The following is a 16505-nucleotide window of genomic DNA, read 5'->3' as shown; positions in this document are numbered from 1 at the left end:
AAGAAAAATCCCAGCCAGTCTAGTTTTATCCCCAGTGAAAATATTTTTCAAAACAAAGGCAAAATAGTGATAGTGTCAGATACACAAAAGATAAAAATTCATCATCAGCAGAGCTGTACATTAAAAAATGTTACAGGTTGTCCTTCATGTGGTAGGAGGTGGGTAGGAGATAGATATCTAGGAACCGTGAGCTGAACAAACCCGAGGGAATATATCTTAACTCATTTCCTAACTCTACAAAATGAAATGAAGAGCACTAGAAGCGGCAGTTTATAGGTAGATAGAGAAGCTTTTTAAAAATCCTGTGTTTAGAAAAGATAATTGGCTGTTTAAAAAGTAGTAACAATGTATTATGAATTTTATTATAGATGTACAAGTAAGTTATGTGACAACGATAACACACAGGAGGAAAGCCACGGAAGCACACTGTTGTGAAGTTCTCATGCTCTACGTGAAGTGTTATCTTTTTTTTTCTAAGTGACAGCAAGTTTATTAAGAAGGTAAAGGAATAAAAGGAATGGCTATTTCATTGGCAGAGCAGCCAATAAAATCATCTGAAGGCAGATTGTGATGAGTTAAAGGCGTATATGATAAACCTGAAGACAAACCAGAAATAGCCCAACAGAGATATAGTGAATAAGTAAACAAAGGAAATAAACTAGAATCATAAAAAATACTTAATCTGTGGGAACGTAGAAGAAGGGAAGCTAACACATGGGGCAAATAGAAAACAAAAAGCAAGTTGATAGATTTAAAGCTAACTATATCAATAATCACTTTAAACGTAATGTTCTAAACACTACAACTAAAAGGCAGAGATTATCAAATTGAATATAAAAGCAAGACTGAAGTATATCTGCTTGCAGGATACCCACTGTAAAGACAAAACTAGGTCAATGGCAGTAGGAGAAAAAAAGATATACCATGCTAATTTTAATCAGAGCAAAGTTGGAGTGGCTATATGATTATCAGACAAGGGCAAAGAATATTACCAGTCATAAAGAAGATCATTTCATCATGTTGAAGTGGTTTGTTCACCCAAAGAGCCTAATGATACTTAGCATATATCTGCCTAATGACATATATTAAGTACATGAAGCAAAAACGGAAAGTGTAGTCAGAATCACAATTACATTCAGATATTTCAACACCCTTCTTTCAATAATTGATAGAACATATAGAAGAAAAAAATCACGATATAGAAGATTTGAATAATACTGTCAACTGACTTGACCTAATTAACATTTATAGAACACCCAAGAATAGAATACATATTCTTTTCCAGTACAATGTGGGCATTTACCAAGAGAGATCACATTCTTTGCCATAAAATAAGTCTCAATACATTTTAGGATTTTAAGTCATACAAGATACACTCTGTAAGGACAATGAAATTAAATAAGTGTCAGAAAACTTACCTAGAAACAATCTAGAAGATCCCCGAGTATTTGGTAATTGATAACATACTTTACAATAACTCACTGGTCAAAGAATAATCAAAAGGGAAATTTGAAAGTGCTTTGAACTGAATGAAATGAAAATAAGACATTTTAATATTTGCGGGATGTGTCTAAAAAGTTTTTAAAGGTCAATTTATAGCACGAAATACCTGTATTACAATAGAAGAAAGGCCTCAAATCAGTTTCTGCAGAGTCAACAAATAGATCCCAAAGAAGGGAAATCTTTCTTTAAAAATCTTGAGAGAAGAAATCAATGAAATAGAAAACAGGAAATCACCAAGAAGAACACTGAAATTGATAAACAATGCCAGACTGATCAGCAAAAAAGAAGAGACCAATTGCCAGTATTAGGAATGAGAGAGGTGACATCAGTACGTATTGAACAGTGATTAAAAGGATAATAATTGCATATTATGAACACCTTTATCCAACAAATTCAACAACTTGGAGAAATGGACAAATTTCCTTAACGGGCAAAAACTATTAAAGCCTTCTCAAATATTCTGGGAATGTTAGAAACATTCTCACAAATAAAGCTTTAGGCCAGGAGGATTTACTGTCAGTTCTATCATATAGTTAAGGAAGAAATAATAGCAGTTCTGCACAGATTCTTCTAGAAAATTGAAGATGTGGGAATATTTCCTAATTCATTGAGGTCAGCATTACCCTCATACCAAAACCAGGCCGACAATACATGAAAACTGAAAACTGCAGGCCAGTGTCACGAACATAGATGCTTAAGTTCTAAATAAAATTTTAGCAAATCAAATGTAACACTGTATAAAAATGATAATACATCATGACTTTTGCAAAGCCAATCCATGTGATTTTATTAACGTGCTAGAAAAAAAGAAGTCATATGGTCGTAACAATACATGCAGAAAAAGCATATGACAAAATTCAATATCCATTTCTGGTAAAATCTCTCAGCAAAGTAGGCCTGAAATTGGATGTTCTCATCCTAATAAAATGCATCAGGCCGGGCGTAGTGGCTCATGCCTGTAATCCCAGCACTTTGGGAGGCTGAGGCGGGTGGATCACCTGAGGTCAGGAGTTCAAGACCAGTCTGACCAATGTGGTGAAACCCTGTCCCTAGTAAAAATATAAAACTTAACTGGGCATGGTGGTGTGCACCTGTAGTCCCAGCTATTCGGGAGGCTGAGACAGGAGAATCGCTTGAACCTGGGAGGTGGAGGTTGCAGTGAGCTGAGAAATCGCACCACTGCACTCCAGCCTGGGCGACAGTGAGACTCCGTCTCAAAAAAAAAAAAAAAAAAAAAAAAAGCATCTACAAAAAACCTACTGGTAACATCATACTTAATGGTGAAAGACTGGATGCTTTCCCCCTGAGATCAGGAACAAGGCAAGGACATCTGTTCTTACCACTTCTATGTAACATCATTCTGGAGGGTTTTTTTAAAAAATAAGTCACTGAAGTTGGAAAGGAAAAAGTAGAACTATTACACAGATGATATTTTCTATGCGGAAATTCTGATGGGATCTGTTGGAACCAGTAAGTAAATTCTTCAAGGTTGCAGGATAGAAGATCAAGATACAACAATTATATTTCTATATACTGGCAGTTAATAATTGGAAATTGAATTTACAACCCAGTATCACTTATATGCAATAGCATCAAAAATATGAAATACTTAGGGATGCGTGAGACCTGAGTACTATAAACTATAAGACATTGTTGAGAGAAATTAAAGAGTACCACAATAAGTGGATACAGATACTGTGTTCATGGATTCGAAGACACTTGTCTTTATCAGTTTGGGCTGCTATAACAATACTGTAGACTGGGTGGCTTACAATACAAAACAAATATTTTTTACAGTTCTGGAGGCTGAAAGTCCCATATCAGGGTGCCACCATGGTTAGGTTCTTGATGAGGACCCTATTCCTGGCTCACGGATGGTTGTCTCCTCGCATCCTTCCATGGCTGAGAGCAGAGACAGAGAAAGCAAACTCTCTTCTGTCTCCTCCTATAGGGGCACCATCCCATCATGAGGATTGCCCTCTTGTGACCTAACTACCCTCAAGGACTCCTGTCTCTAATGACCATCACACTGAGGATTAGGGTTTCAATTATGAATTTGGGGGTGGGGACAGAAGCATTCAGTCTGTAACAACAATATTAAGAGGTCAGCTCTCCTCAAATTGATATAGATTCAACACCATGCCTGTCAAGATTCCAGCATACTTTGTAGAAATTGACAAGCTGATCTAAAATTCAGATGCAAATTCCATGGACTTAGAATAGCCTAAACAACTTTGAAAGATAACAAAGTTAGAGGATTGACCATCTGACCTAAAGACTCTTTAAAGCTACAGTAATCAAGACTGTGTGGTGTGGCTGGGCACGGTGGCTTATGCCTGTAATCCCAGCGCTTTGGGAGGCCAAGGCAGGCAGATCACTTGAGGTCAGGAGTTCGAGACAAGCCTGACCAACATGGTGAAACCCCATGTCTACTAAAAATACAAAAATTAGCCTGGTGTGGTGCATGCACCTGTAATCCCAGCTACTCGGGAGGCTGAGGCAGGAGAATCGCTTGAACCTGGGAGGCGGAGGTTGCAGTGAGCCGAGACGTGCCACTGCACTCCAGCCTGGATGACAGAGCAAGACTTTGTCTCAAAAAAAAAAAAAAAAAAAAAAAGGCATGGTGTTAGCATAAAGATAAGCAGATCAAATCAGCAGAATAGACTGTCCAGGATTAGATACATACATATATTGTCAATTGATTTTTGACAAAGGTGCCAAGGGAATTTAGTGGGAAGATGATTTTTTTTAAACAAATGGTGCTAGAACAATTTTTTAATTATAGGCAAAAAATGAACTTCAGTCCATACCTGGCACCATTCGCAAATGGTAACTCAAGGGATCATCGACTTAAATGTAAATCCTAAAACTATGAAACTTGTAGAAGAAAATGTAGGAGAAAGTCTTTGTAACATTGAACTAGGCCATAATTTTTTAGGTAGGATAGCGAAAGCACAATCCATAAAAGAAAAAAATGGATAAATTCGACTTCTAATAAATTTTGTTCTTTTAAAGATACCGTTAAGAGAATAAAGAGAGTCTACAGACTGGGAGAAAATATTGACAAATCACATACCTTATAAAGGAGTTGTATTCAGAGCATATAAAGAACTTGTCAAACTCAGTAATTAAAAAAAAATGAAAAAATGGGCAACAGATTTGAAGAGATACTTAGCTAAAAAAGACATGAATAGATGGCAAATAAGCTCATGAACAGATGTTCACATCATTATTTATTAGATAAATGGGAATTAAAACAGCAATAAGATATTCCTGTGTACCTGCCAGAATGGTTAAAATATTATTTTTAGTGAAAATGTGGATGAACTTGATCTCTGCTGGTGAGAGACTGTAAAATACAACCACTTTGGAAAACATTTTGGCAGTTTCTTAAAATGTTAAACAGGTATCTACCATATGACCTATGTATTTCCCAAAAGAAATGATCGCATAGGTCTACACAGACTTGTACATGAGCATTTATGACTATTTTATTTTTAATAGCCACAAATTGGGAACAACATAGATTGTTTGCAGGTGAATGGATGCAGTCCAATAGCGATTCAATCTAATCTCAAAATAGTTGTGCTAGATAACAGAAGCCAGACAAAAACAAGAGTATATATCACATAATCCATTTGTATAATGTTCTAGAAAATCTATCTTTTCTTTTTTTATTTTATTTTATTATTATTATACTTTAAGTTTTAGGGTACATGTGCACAACGTGCAGGCTTGTTACATATGTATACACGTGCCATGTTGGTGTGCTGCACCCAGCATCTCGTCATTTAGCATTAGGTATATCTCCTAATGCTATCCCTCCCCCCTCCCCCCACCCCACAACAGTCCCCGGTGTGTGAAAATCCCCTTCCTGTGTCCATGTGTTCTCATTGTTCAATTCCCACCTATGAGTGAGAACATGCGGTGTTTGGTTTTTTGTCCTTGTGATAGTTTGCTGAGAATGATGGTTTCCAGTTTCATCCATGTTCCTACAAAGGACATGAACTCATCATTTTTTTATGGCTGCATAGTATTCCATGGTGTATATATGCCACATTTTCTTAATCCTGTCTATCATTGTTGGATATTTGGGTTGGTTCCAAGTCTTTGCTATTGTGAATAGTGCCACAATAAACATACGTGTGCATGTGTCTTTATAGCAGCATGATTTATAATCCTTTGGGTACATACCTAGTAATGGGATGACTGGGTCAAATGGTATTTCTAGTTCTAGATCCTTGAGGAATCGCCACACTGACTTCCACAACGGTTGACAGTCCCACCAACAGTGCAAAAGCGTTCCTATTTCTCCACATCCTCTCCAGCGCCTGTTGTTTCCTGACTTTTTAATGATCGCCATTCTAACTGGTGTGAGATGGTGTCTCATTGTGGTTTTGATTTGCATTTCTCTGATGGCCAGTGATGATGAGCATTTTTTCATGTGTTTTTTGGCTGCATAAATGTCTTCTTTTGAGAAGTGTCTGTTCATATCCTTCGCCCACTTTTTGATGGGGTTGTTTGGTTTTTTCTTGTAAATTTGTTTGAGTTCATTGTAGATTCTGGATATTAGCCCTTTGTCAGATGAGTAAGTTGCAAAAATTTTCTCCCATTTTGTAGGTTTCCTGTTCACTCTGATGGTGGTTTCTTTAGCTGTGCAGAAGCTCTTTAGTTTAAATAGATCCCATTTGTCAATTTTGGCCCTTGTTGCCATTGCTTTTGGTGTTTTAGACATGAAGTCCTTGCCCATGCCTATGTCCTGAATGGTATTGCCTAGGTTTTCTTCTAGGGTTTTTATGGTTTTAGGTCTAACATGTAAGTCTTTAATCCATCTTGAATTAATTTTTGTATAAGGTGTAAGGAAGGGATCCAGTTTCAGCTTTCTACATATGACTAGCCAGTTTTCCCAGCACCATTTATTAAATAGGGAATCCTTTCCCCATTTCTTGTTTTTGTCAGGTTTGTCAAAGATCAGATAGTTGTAGACATGCGGCATTATTTCTGAGTTCTTTTCTAAAGTGCAGAGTCAGTAGCCACTGGGACTGGGAATCGGGGAGGTGGGGAGTGGCAGGAGGCAGGGATTATAAAAGGATATGAGAAAATTTGGGGGTGATGGATGTGTTTATGTTCATTAGCTTAATTGTGGTGATGGTGTCATTGGTGCATTCTCATGACAAAACTTATCAAATGATATACTCCATGTGTAGCTTATTTTATGTAGCTCAATAAAGCTGTTAAAAATTAATATTTCTTATTTTTGTATGTGTTATAATTTTGTTCATTTTGTACTGACACTTGAGAATTAATTCTGAGACTACTTCTTTAGTTCAGCCTGTGACCTTTTTCCTGAGAGAGTCTTTTCCTGTCAACATTTAGCTATATGGATTGTAATATTGTTTGTTTATGGAACTCATTTTTATTGATTACTCAGCACTGTAGCAGGCATTGGGAAATAGAAAATGAGGTGGAGAAATATATTCATGCCTCATGGACCTTTGATCTAGAGATTTGTAATGATACATTTGCAAGCATCTCTAAAGAATATAAGAAGTTTAGGGGCCAGGCGTGGTGGCCCATGCCTGTAATCCCAGCACTTTGGAAGGCCGAGACGAGTGGATCACCTGAGGTCAGGGGTTCAAGAGCAGCCCAGCCAACATGGTGAAACTCCGTCTCCACTGAAAATACAAAAATTAGCCTGGCACAGTGGCGCGTGCCTGTTATCCCAGCTACTCAGGAGGCTGAGGCAGGAGAATCGCTTGAACCCGGGAGGCGGAGATCGCGGTGAGCCGAGATTGCGCCATTGCACTCCAGCCTGGGCAACAGAGTGAGACTCCATCTAAAAAAAAAAAAAGTTAGGAAATGGTGGAATTTATGTTGCCTAAAAACATTACAGCATATTCGAAGGAATAGCTTAATTTTTTCTTGGTCTGGGACAAGGGCACATTTCTGAACCTGAAGTCCGTCTGTAAAACGGGGGACCTTCCCTGTCATAAAATATTAAGGTGGTAGCTGGCTGAGTGCAGTGGCTCACATCTGTAATCCCAGCACTTTGGGAGGCTGAGGTGAGTGGATCGCTTGAGCCCAGGAGTTTGAGACCAGACTGGACAACATGGTGAAACCTCATCTCTACAAAAAATATAAAAATCAGCCTGGCATGGTGGCATGCGCCTATAGTCTCAGCTACTTGGTAGGCTGAGGTGGGAGGATCACCTGAGTCTGGGAAGTCAAGGCTGCAGTGAGCCATGATCACACCACTGTCTCAGAAAAAAAGATAGCACCTTAACGTATCCAGAACAATGCCTACTATGTTACATACCTAACAGTGACAGGCATACCTTGGAGATACTGCAGGGTTGGTTCCAGTGTACTGTGATGAAGCGAATGTGGCAATAAAGTGAATCACACAAATTTTTTGATTTCTCAGAGCATATAAAAATTATACTTAACACTATAATGCCATTTATAAAGTGTGCAATAGCAATATGTGTCCATTCCTTTATTGCTAAAAAATGGTAACAATTATCTGAGCCTTTAGTGAGCTGTAATCTTTTTGCTGGTGGAGGTCTTGCCTTGATTTTGCTAAAGGTTGCGTGACCGTGGCAATTTCTTAAAATAAGACAACAGTGTAGTTTGCCATATTGATTGACTCTTCCTTTCACAAAAGATTTCTGTGTAGCATGTGATGCTGTTTGACAGCATTTTACTCACAGTAGAAGTTCTTTCAAAATTGAAGTCCATCCTCTCAAACCCTGCCTCTGTTTTATCAACTAAGTTTATGATATTCTAAGCCCTTTATTGTCATTTCCACAATGTTCACAGCATCTTCACCAGGGTAGATTCCATCTCAAGAAACCACTTTCTTTGTTCATCCCTAAGAAGCAGCTCCTCGTTCCTTTCAAGTTTTATCATGAGATTGCAGCAACTCAGTCACATCTTCAGGAACCACCTCTAATGCCAGTCCTCTTGCTATTTTTACCACGTCTGCAGAGACTTTCTCTACTGACATCTCAAACCCATCACTTCCAAACTCCAGGTGAGGTTGATATTTTGACCTCCCATGAATTACAGATATTCTTAATGGCATCTAGAATGGTGCATCCTTTCCAGAAGGTTTTCAGTTTACTTTGCACAGTCCATCAGAGGAATCTGTAGCAGGTATAGCCTTACAGAATGTATCTTAAATAATATGACTTGAAAGTCAGAATTACTCCTTGATCCATGGGCTACAGAATGGACGTTGTGTTAAGGCATGAAAATATTGATCTTCTTAAACATCTCCACCAGGGCACTTTCATCTCCATCAGCAGGTGCATTGTCAATGAGCAGTAGTATTTTGAAAATCTTTTTTTTTTTTGAGTAGCAAGTCTTAACAGTAGGCTTAAACTATTTAGTAAACCATGCTGTAAACAAATATGCTGCCATCTGGGCAGGTTTGTTGTTCCTGTTTATAGACCACAGGCAGAATGGGCTTAGGGTAATTCTTAAGGGTTTTAGGATTTCTGGAATGGTGAATGAGCACTGGCTTCAACTTAAAGTCACTTTCTGTATTTGCCCCTAACAAGTGAGTCAGCCTGTTGATTGAAGCTTTGAAGCCAGACATTGAACTTGTCTCTGGCTATGCAAGTCCTAGATGGCGTCTTCTTCCAGTGTAAGGCTGTTTTTGTCTACCTTGAAAATCTGTTGTTTCGTGCAGCCACTTTCATTGATGGTCTTAGCCAGATCTTCTGGAGAACTTGCTACAGCTTCTCCATCAGCACTTGCTGCTTCACCTTGCACTTTTATGTTATGGAGATGGCTTCTTTCCTTAAACCTCATGAACCAACCTCTGGTAGCTTCAGACTTTTCTTTTGGAGCTTCCTCGCCTCCCTCAGCCTTCATAGATGTGAAGAGTTACAGCCTTGCTCAGGCTGTGGCTTTAGGGAATGTTGTGGCTGATGTGATCTGTCCAGAGCACAAAACCTTTCTCCATATCAGCAGTAAGGCTGTTTTGCTTTCTTGTCATTTGTGTGTTCACTGGAGTAGCACTTTAATTTCCTTTAGGAACTTTTCCTTTGCATTCACAACTTGGCTAACTGGCATAAGAGGCCTAACTTTCAGCCTATCTCATTTTTTGACATGCTTTCCTCACTAAGCTTCTAGCTTTTGATTGAAAGTGAGAGCTGTGTGAGTCTTCCTTTCATTTGAACACTTAGAGGACATTGTAGGATTATTACATGGCCTACTTTCAATATCGTTGTGTCTCAGGGAATGGGGAGGCCCTAGGAGAAGGAGAGAGATGAGGGAACAGCCAATCAGAGGAGCAGTAAACACACACAACATTTATTGATTAAGTTTGGCATCTTTTATGGGCACAATTTGCAGCACCCCCAAACAATTAACATAGTAACATCAAAGATCACTGGTCACAGATCATAACAGATGTAATAATAATGAAAATGTTTGAAGTATTGCAAAAATTACCAAAATATGACACGGAGAAATGAAGTGAGCACGTGGTATTGGGAAAATGGCACAGATAGACTTGTTCACTACAGAGTTGTCACAAACCTTCACACGGTATCTGCAAAGCACAGTACAGCAACATGCAATCGGCTTTAGGTATACTTGTAGTAGATAACTTCTTTTTTTTTTTTTTTGAGACGGAGTCTCGCTCTGTTGCCCAGGCTGGAGTGCAGTGGCGCAATCTCCGCCCACTGCAACCTCTGCCTGCTGGGTTCAAGCAATTCTCCTGCCTCAGCTTCCTGAGTAGCTGGGACTACAGGTGCGCACCACCATGCCCAGCTAATTTTTTTTTTTTTTGTATTTTTAGTAGAGACAGGGTTTCACCATGCTGGCCAGGCTGGTCTCGAACTCCTGACCTCGTAATCTGCCTGCCTCGGTCTCCCAAAGTGCTGGGATTACAGGTGTGAGCCACCATGCCCGGCCAGTAGATAACTTTTAAAAATGTTTTTTTAAAAAGACTGTGAGATATTTAATTGGAATAAAACTATCTTGTGTAAAATGAGTATAATTCTTGACACACTGACCTTTATCTTTCATAACACAAATGATTTGAAACGGTCATGTATTTTTCACCACGCCTAAATAAAGCAATAGATTAACAACCATGGTTCTCTAGCCTACTAAAGAATAATAATAATGTAATTTACATAATACTAATTATTGTTATACCTCACATATCTGAAAGTAACTTACTTGGAAACCATAAAGAAGAGAAAATGCTGTTGAGCAGGCAAAAGAGAGGCCAAAGACCATGCACTTTAGGTTATGAATTGGACCTGGAAGGTACAGCTTTGATCCAGGTCAATTTACTCTTTAGATACAACTTTTAAAAGTTGCGTATATGATACCTTTACCCATAGGCTGTTGGGGGAGGGAAGAGATTGTTCCTGGACACATGCTCATTTCTAGTAACGAAAACCAGGAGCCAATACACTTGGTAGAAAGAAGATGAAAGGGAAAACTAGCAAGCGAGCCTGGAGTCTCAGGAAGGATGGTAGTTTGGTGTGGGAGCTGATAGCACTGTTACTAGTAGCCTCTGGTGCTGTAACTTAATAAAAGCAAAAATTCATTAAATGCTTATTTTATGACAGGCATTGTGTCAGTTGTTGTACGTGCATTATTTAATACTTATCAATGTCTACAGACCCGTCATTAGCCATATTTTATAGATGAAGAACCTGTGATTTAGCAATGTTGTCACATAGAAGTGCAGCAGGATGTGAACCCAGGTCTGCCTAGAATTCAATTGTGTGCATGCAGCCATCGTTCTATATGCTCTTCCAGTAATTAGCACAATAAAACAATTGAGTCTAATTATACTCTCTTTGAATAAAGAAAACAATGTTTGGCTTTTTTTTAAAGGCTGGAAAATATAAAATTATTTACATTTTTTAAAATTTAAAATTTTTAAAAATTTTAAATAGTTCAAATTGCAGTTTTTCCACTAAAAGATGTTAAGATATTGTTTTATAAAAGATTTTACTTTCTACAAAGATAAATGTACATTGTAAATTTGTTAAATCCATGTAGATTTTTGAATAAGAAACTGTGAGTTGATTTTATTATATTACCTTGTCTACTAAAGGAAGTGAATCTCCCCAGCTGACCCGTATTAATTGCTAAATTAATTGTGTTTGTTTATATTCCATGCTACTCCAAAGGGCATTAGGACAGTTACAAACCTTTATGTTTATTCAAAACTGCAGTAGTTAGGGACGGCTCTGCTCCCTGTGCTCACTGCCAGCTCAGAGGTAGTCTCTGCATGCAGCTCTGCAGCGTGAGCAGCTCTGAGAGCAGAGGGGTTGTGTTTGTTCATGACCACATCTCCACTGCTTGGAAATAAAGGTGTTGAGAAAGCATTAGTTGCCTACTTTCAAAAACATTGAATTGTAATTGCAAACAGTTCATTGAATTTATCCTTGACGTAAATTTTATCTTTGACTCTTGATTTTATAAACTTTTGTAATGATTATCACCATCATTTTGAAACTCAGTTTTAAATTTTATTTTTTTACCTGTAAAAAATATGATCTGACATGTTGGGCCAAATACCCTCCCAATGACATACCTAACAGGGCTCTGTCTTTTGCTAAATCTCTTCTTATTATTTTACTTGCCATTTTGTGCCAGGGAGGAGAAGGTCACTTAAGATTGCCAGTCTCTGTGACTTTTTCTTTCCCACTTGGAATTGTTTACCAAAATTTCTGTGATGTAGTGATTTTTTAAAATCCTGGAATTAAGAGTCAGCTCTGCCACTTGGATGCTCTACCGCTGTGGCAAGTTGCATAGCCTGCTCCTCTTCTGTCATCTTGGGGCAGTAATGCTACCTGCCTCATGGGATTGCTGTGGCAAGTAAATGAGTTCGGATAATGTCTGTAAATCACTTAGAATAGTGCTTGGCACATAAGGGCTCAATAAATGCTAATTATTATTTTTAGGGTTTTTATGAGGCTTAAATTAAATGGGATTAGGCATGTAAAATGTTCAGTAGAGTATCTGGCATTTATTAGGGGCTCAATAAATGCTAGTGGCTCTAATTTAAATATTCCGGTGCCTATATGTCTAAAGAGGCTGTGCCTTTGGATCTCTGCACACGTCATATTTTTAGTGAATTTACTTTAGGGCATGGAAAAAAACATTAGTTTCTATACTGACTTTTCCCAATAGGTACAAGTTACAATGTTAAAAAAATTTAAATAAATACATACTATAATTATTTTATGATTTCTAAGTTTAGGTCATTTGTTACTTTTTGTTTATTTTTACTATTTAAAAGTATAGATCTTGATTAATACCACAATTTCAATATCTAACCTGTTTTTCTTCTTTTCTTGTTACCCTTTTTATAGGTTTGTGGAATCTTGCTTCCCTTTTTTCCAACCTTTGTTTATTTGTATTGATGCCCTTTGCCTTTTTCTTTCTGGAATCAGAAGGCTTTGCTGGCCTGAAAAAGGTAAGTGAATCTAGTATTGGAATTAAATTGGTTAAGGGAGGAATTAAATATCATTCACATTGAACTAGAAAAAGCAGACTTAAATTATTTAAATGGAATATAAAAAATGCGTAGTAAATAATATTAACAACACATTGTTAACAATAACAGTAATTCTGCATATTGAATTATTTTGCCTGTCCATGAGAGAGAGACATCTTTTAGACCTGCGAGTACTTTTACAGTATGCATACATTTAATGTAATGGATAAACCTGATATAATAGCTTTTATTCTTTTCTTAGGGTATCTTATTTAGTTTAAGGTGACAGTAAAGTGTTATTTCCATGGGCTCCCCTTTCTGTTGTCTAGCTGTTATTCCATACGTTAACAGTCTGCAACTGAAAACTGACAGCTGCTTTCACATTTAGTAAATATACCAGGATCAGAATGAATGACTCCGGCAGTCAAACCTGACATTAAGAAAACTGGCTTTTATGCATTGGAATTTAAAAAATCATGATGTATTCTTAAGACAGGCAATTAAAATTTAGTCAATGGCCGGGTGCAGTGGCTCACACCTGTAATCCACCACTTTGGGAGGCTGCGGCAGGAGGGTCGCTTGAGGCCAGTTCTTCGAGACCAGTTTGGGCAACACAGTGAGACCCTGTCTGTACTAAAAATAAAAAAATTAACTGGGTGTGGCAATGGGTACCTGTGGTCCCAGCTCCTCTGGAGACTAAGGTGGGAGGATTGCTTGAGCCTGCAGGTTGAAGCTGTGGTGTGAGCTGTGATTGCGTCACTGCACTCCAGCCTGTCTCAGAAACAAACAAAAACCAAGAAGAAAGAACAAGAAGAAAGGAGGTCATTGTAGACTCTTGAGAAGGCAATTTCTGTAGAATTTTGGAAACATAACTTTTGATGGATATTCATTCATTCAACAGAGAATGAATTTTATTGAGAATTCAGTTTTATTAACCAATTCCTTAAGTAGCAGTTATTATGCTATTTATAGGAGCTTGCTGGGGACACAGATGAAAAGATGGGGCTCTGGCCTTCAAGGGTCGGACAGTGGGAGAAATGACAGATGTAAACAAATAAGATGCAGTTTGAAGCCTTTTTATATAATGAAGTCCTATGGGAAACCCTGAAAGGAAAGGATATCTTGATTTTCCTGGGGAATCTGAGCAGGCTTCACAGGGGAAGTCAACCTGGACTTGGGCTGGGACTTGAAGGATGAGCAGGGGTTTGCTAGAGTGTGGCATTCCAGGCTTGAGCAAAGGCCCAGAGCTCTGACAGAATTGAGGGAATGGCCGGTACTTAGATACTGGAGAATGGTGAGAGATGAGGGTGCACAAGCCGCTTGCCAGGGTCGAATTCTGGAGGCCTGGAGTCCTCCATCTGGTCATTTGAGTTTTATGTTGTAGGCAACAGAGAAGCCAGAATAGGATTTTTGAAAATAATTTTTTTCCATCTACCACTTGAGTATATTTAGAGATAAATATGCGTTTTAGACTTTGTGCAGGTCACAAAGGAAAGGAGTACAAAGGAGTACATGCCCCACACAGTGCAGAACACTGATCTGTAGATCACGGCGCCGAATCAGTCCTGCACCTGACTCTGTGACATTGCCTGCCGACGTTTGCTTTCAATAAGCAAAGTTCTTCCCTCTTCCTGACACTACCTCTTGTGTAACAGTACCACATACAAAAAACGATAAAGCTTGGTGTGAACTATATTTTCATATTTGACATTATAAGCAGTATCTACCTAATTTATACTTTTTATAACAATCTAGTTGAATACATTGTTATTTACAATAACAGGGTGTAATATGGACAAACTCTTTGCCTCCAAGTTATTTTCTTCCCTTCTTGCGAATTAACCAACTAGGAAAGGGACGTGGCTAAATCTGTTTGAAGAATTAGCAACAATCTCCAGAATTAAAAAAGAAAAAAATGACAAAAAATCCCAGTGACATGTCATTTTTCTCCTGTTCCCCCTTACAGACTTAAGGTCAAAGGGAGAATCAGCTGAGGAGGGATCATAGAAGTTAATTAGAGATATTTCACACATATGATTGTACAGCACTTACTTCCTCTATTTTAAAAAAATTTTTAGTCTTTTTATGATTAATATTCTTTTCTTAGCACATCTTTGACCATGTTAGTTGCCTAAAAATCACTCGAGGGTCACCAGCTGTGTTTCTTGACCTCAAATGGGACTGAAATATTGAATGACTATAGGATACAGGCAACTACGAATCCAATTAATTCCCAAACACAGCAGAAGGTGGAGCCCCGGACGACTGCCATTTGTCCAACTTGGGAAGTTGTAATAGGTGCTGCAGAAAACCAAATTAAAGAATTTGGTTGTTAATGCCACTAAAGGAAGGAGGGAGATGGGATTCTAGCTTGAAGGTAGGGAAAGAGGCCAGCGGAAGATGGTGAAGCTGCAACCGTGAGAAAATTTGGCATCAGTCAGACTGCCTGGGACGTGACTTCATCTAAACCGCGGGATTGCTTTCTGTAAAACGGGTGTAATAATGATCTTTACTTTATTGTATCATTTTGGTGATTAAATGAGATGTGATTATTCATGTAATGCACATAGCCCAGGACTTCACTTAGTAAATGTTAGCTATTATTAAATTACCTTTATCTTCGAGGTAGTCTTTAAATGCATTTGACTATTAAGTATTCTATAAAATATCACTAATCACTGATAAGTTTTCTAGAATACTTATTATCACTAAATATTCTATAAAATATGGGCCTCAGAAAGCAAGCAACTGAATACAGTACAGTCATCTTTTAATTCCTCACAGATTATTATCTCAGGCGGTTTTAAAATATGTTTCCCATTTTGCAATGGCATGTACTGAAGTAGAATAACTCAGCTTGAGCATTACAGCTAGCATACTTTGAAACAAACTTGTTTGAAGATAAGGTGTATTCTAGATCCTAGTAGAAATGTTTAGAAAGTTTTAAAATTAAGCTAATCAAGGCATGTTATTTTAAAATATTCATATTTTTCAGTTTTAAAATCAGTCACATGAAAGTTGGAGAGGTTACTAATATTGTGTCGTTAAGTCTAAATGTGTTAAGCATACATTTGAGCCCTTTCATGTTGTATATTTCTGCAGTCTAGAATCATTTGTTAACTACCTGTGTAAGTTCTAAATAACATTTTTAAAGATACATGGTTCTTTACACAGTGCTTATTAGAATTAACTTCGTTGCTTTATTGAAATTAATGTTATGATTGATCACAGTCATTAGAATGTTTAACATATTTGGCGAATAAGTACATATATTTATGTATATTCCTTTAAAGCTGCTTGCTCATCGATTACATTTGACACGTATAGTTGCTGAAGTGATACTGAAGAGAGGCTAGAAACATTTCTAATTGGTAGATTCAGCACACTAATTTGAGCAATGACAAACTTGTAATATGGTTAAGTAAAATTTCCTTTTTTTTTTTTTCCTGTGGCCACCCTCCTGGTGCTGTTTTACTGTGTCTAAGTCTGGTGTATCCCTAAATGGCATATGGCCCCACTCTACTCC

General features: G+C 37.8%; 1 protein-coding gene across 14 annotated transcripts in view; it reads left to right on the top strand.

The window, feature by feature from the left end:
* The window catches only part of LMBR1 (limb development membrane protein 1), a 211411-nt gene that overhangs the window by 83166 nt on the left and 111740 nt on the right, over window positions 1-16505 (top strand). For all 14 annotated transcript variants that reach the window (XM_034965351.3, XM_034965345.3, XM_063606434.1 and 11 more), the window contains one exon: window positions 12855-12958. In XM_034965351.3, coding sequence (XP_034821242.1) covers window positions 12855-12958 — 104 coding nt within the window. The remainder of the gene's footprint in view (window positions 1-12854; window positions 12959-16505) is intronic.

Source organism: Pan paniscus, chromosome 6 (genome assembly GCF_029289425.2).
Source record: "Pan paniscus chromosome 6, NHGRI_mPanPan1-v2.0_pri, whole genome shotgun sequence".
NCBI lineage: Eukaryota > Metazoa > Chordata > Mammalia > Primates > Hominidae > Pan > Pan paniscus.
Note: the sequence above shows the minus strand (reverse complement) of the source record. Positions and strands in the feature narration are given on the sequence as shown.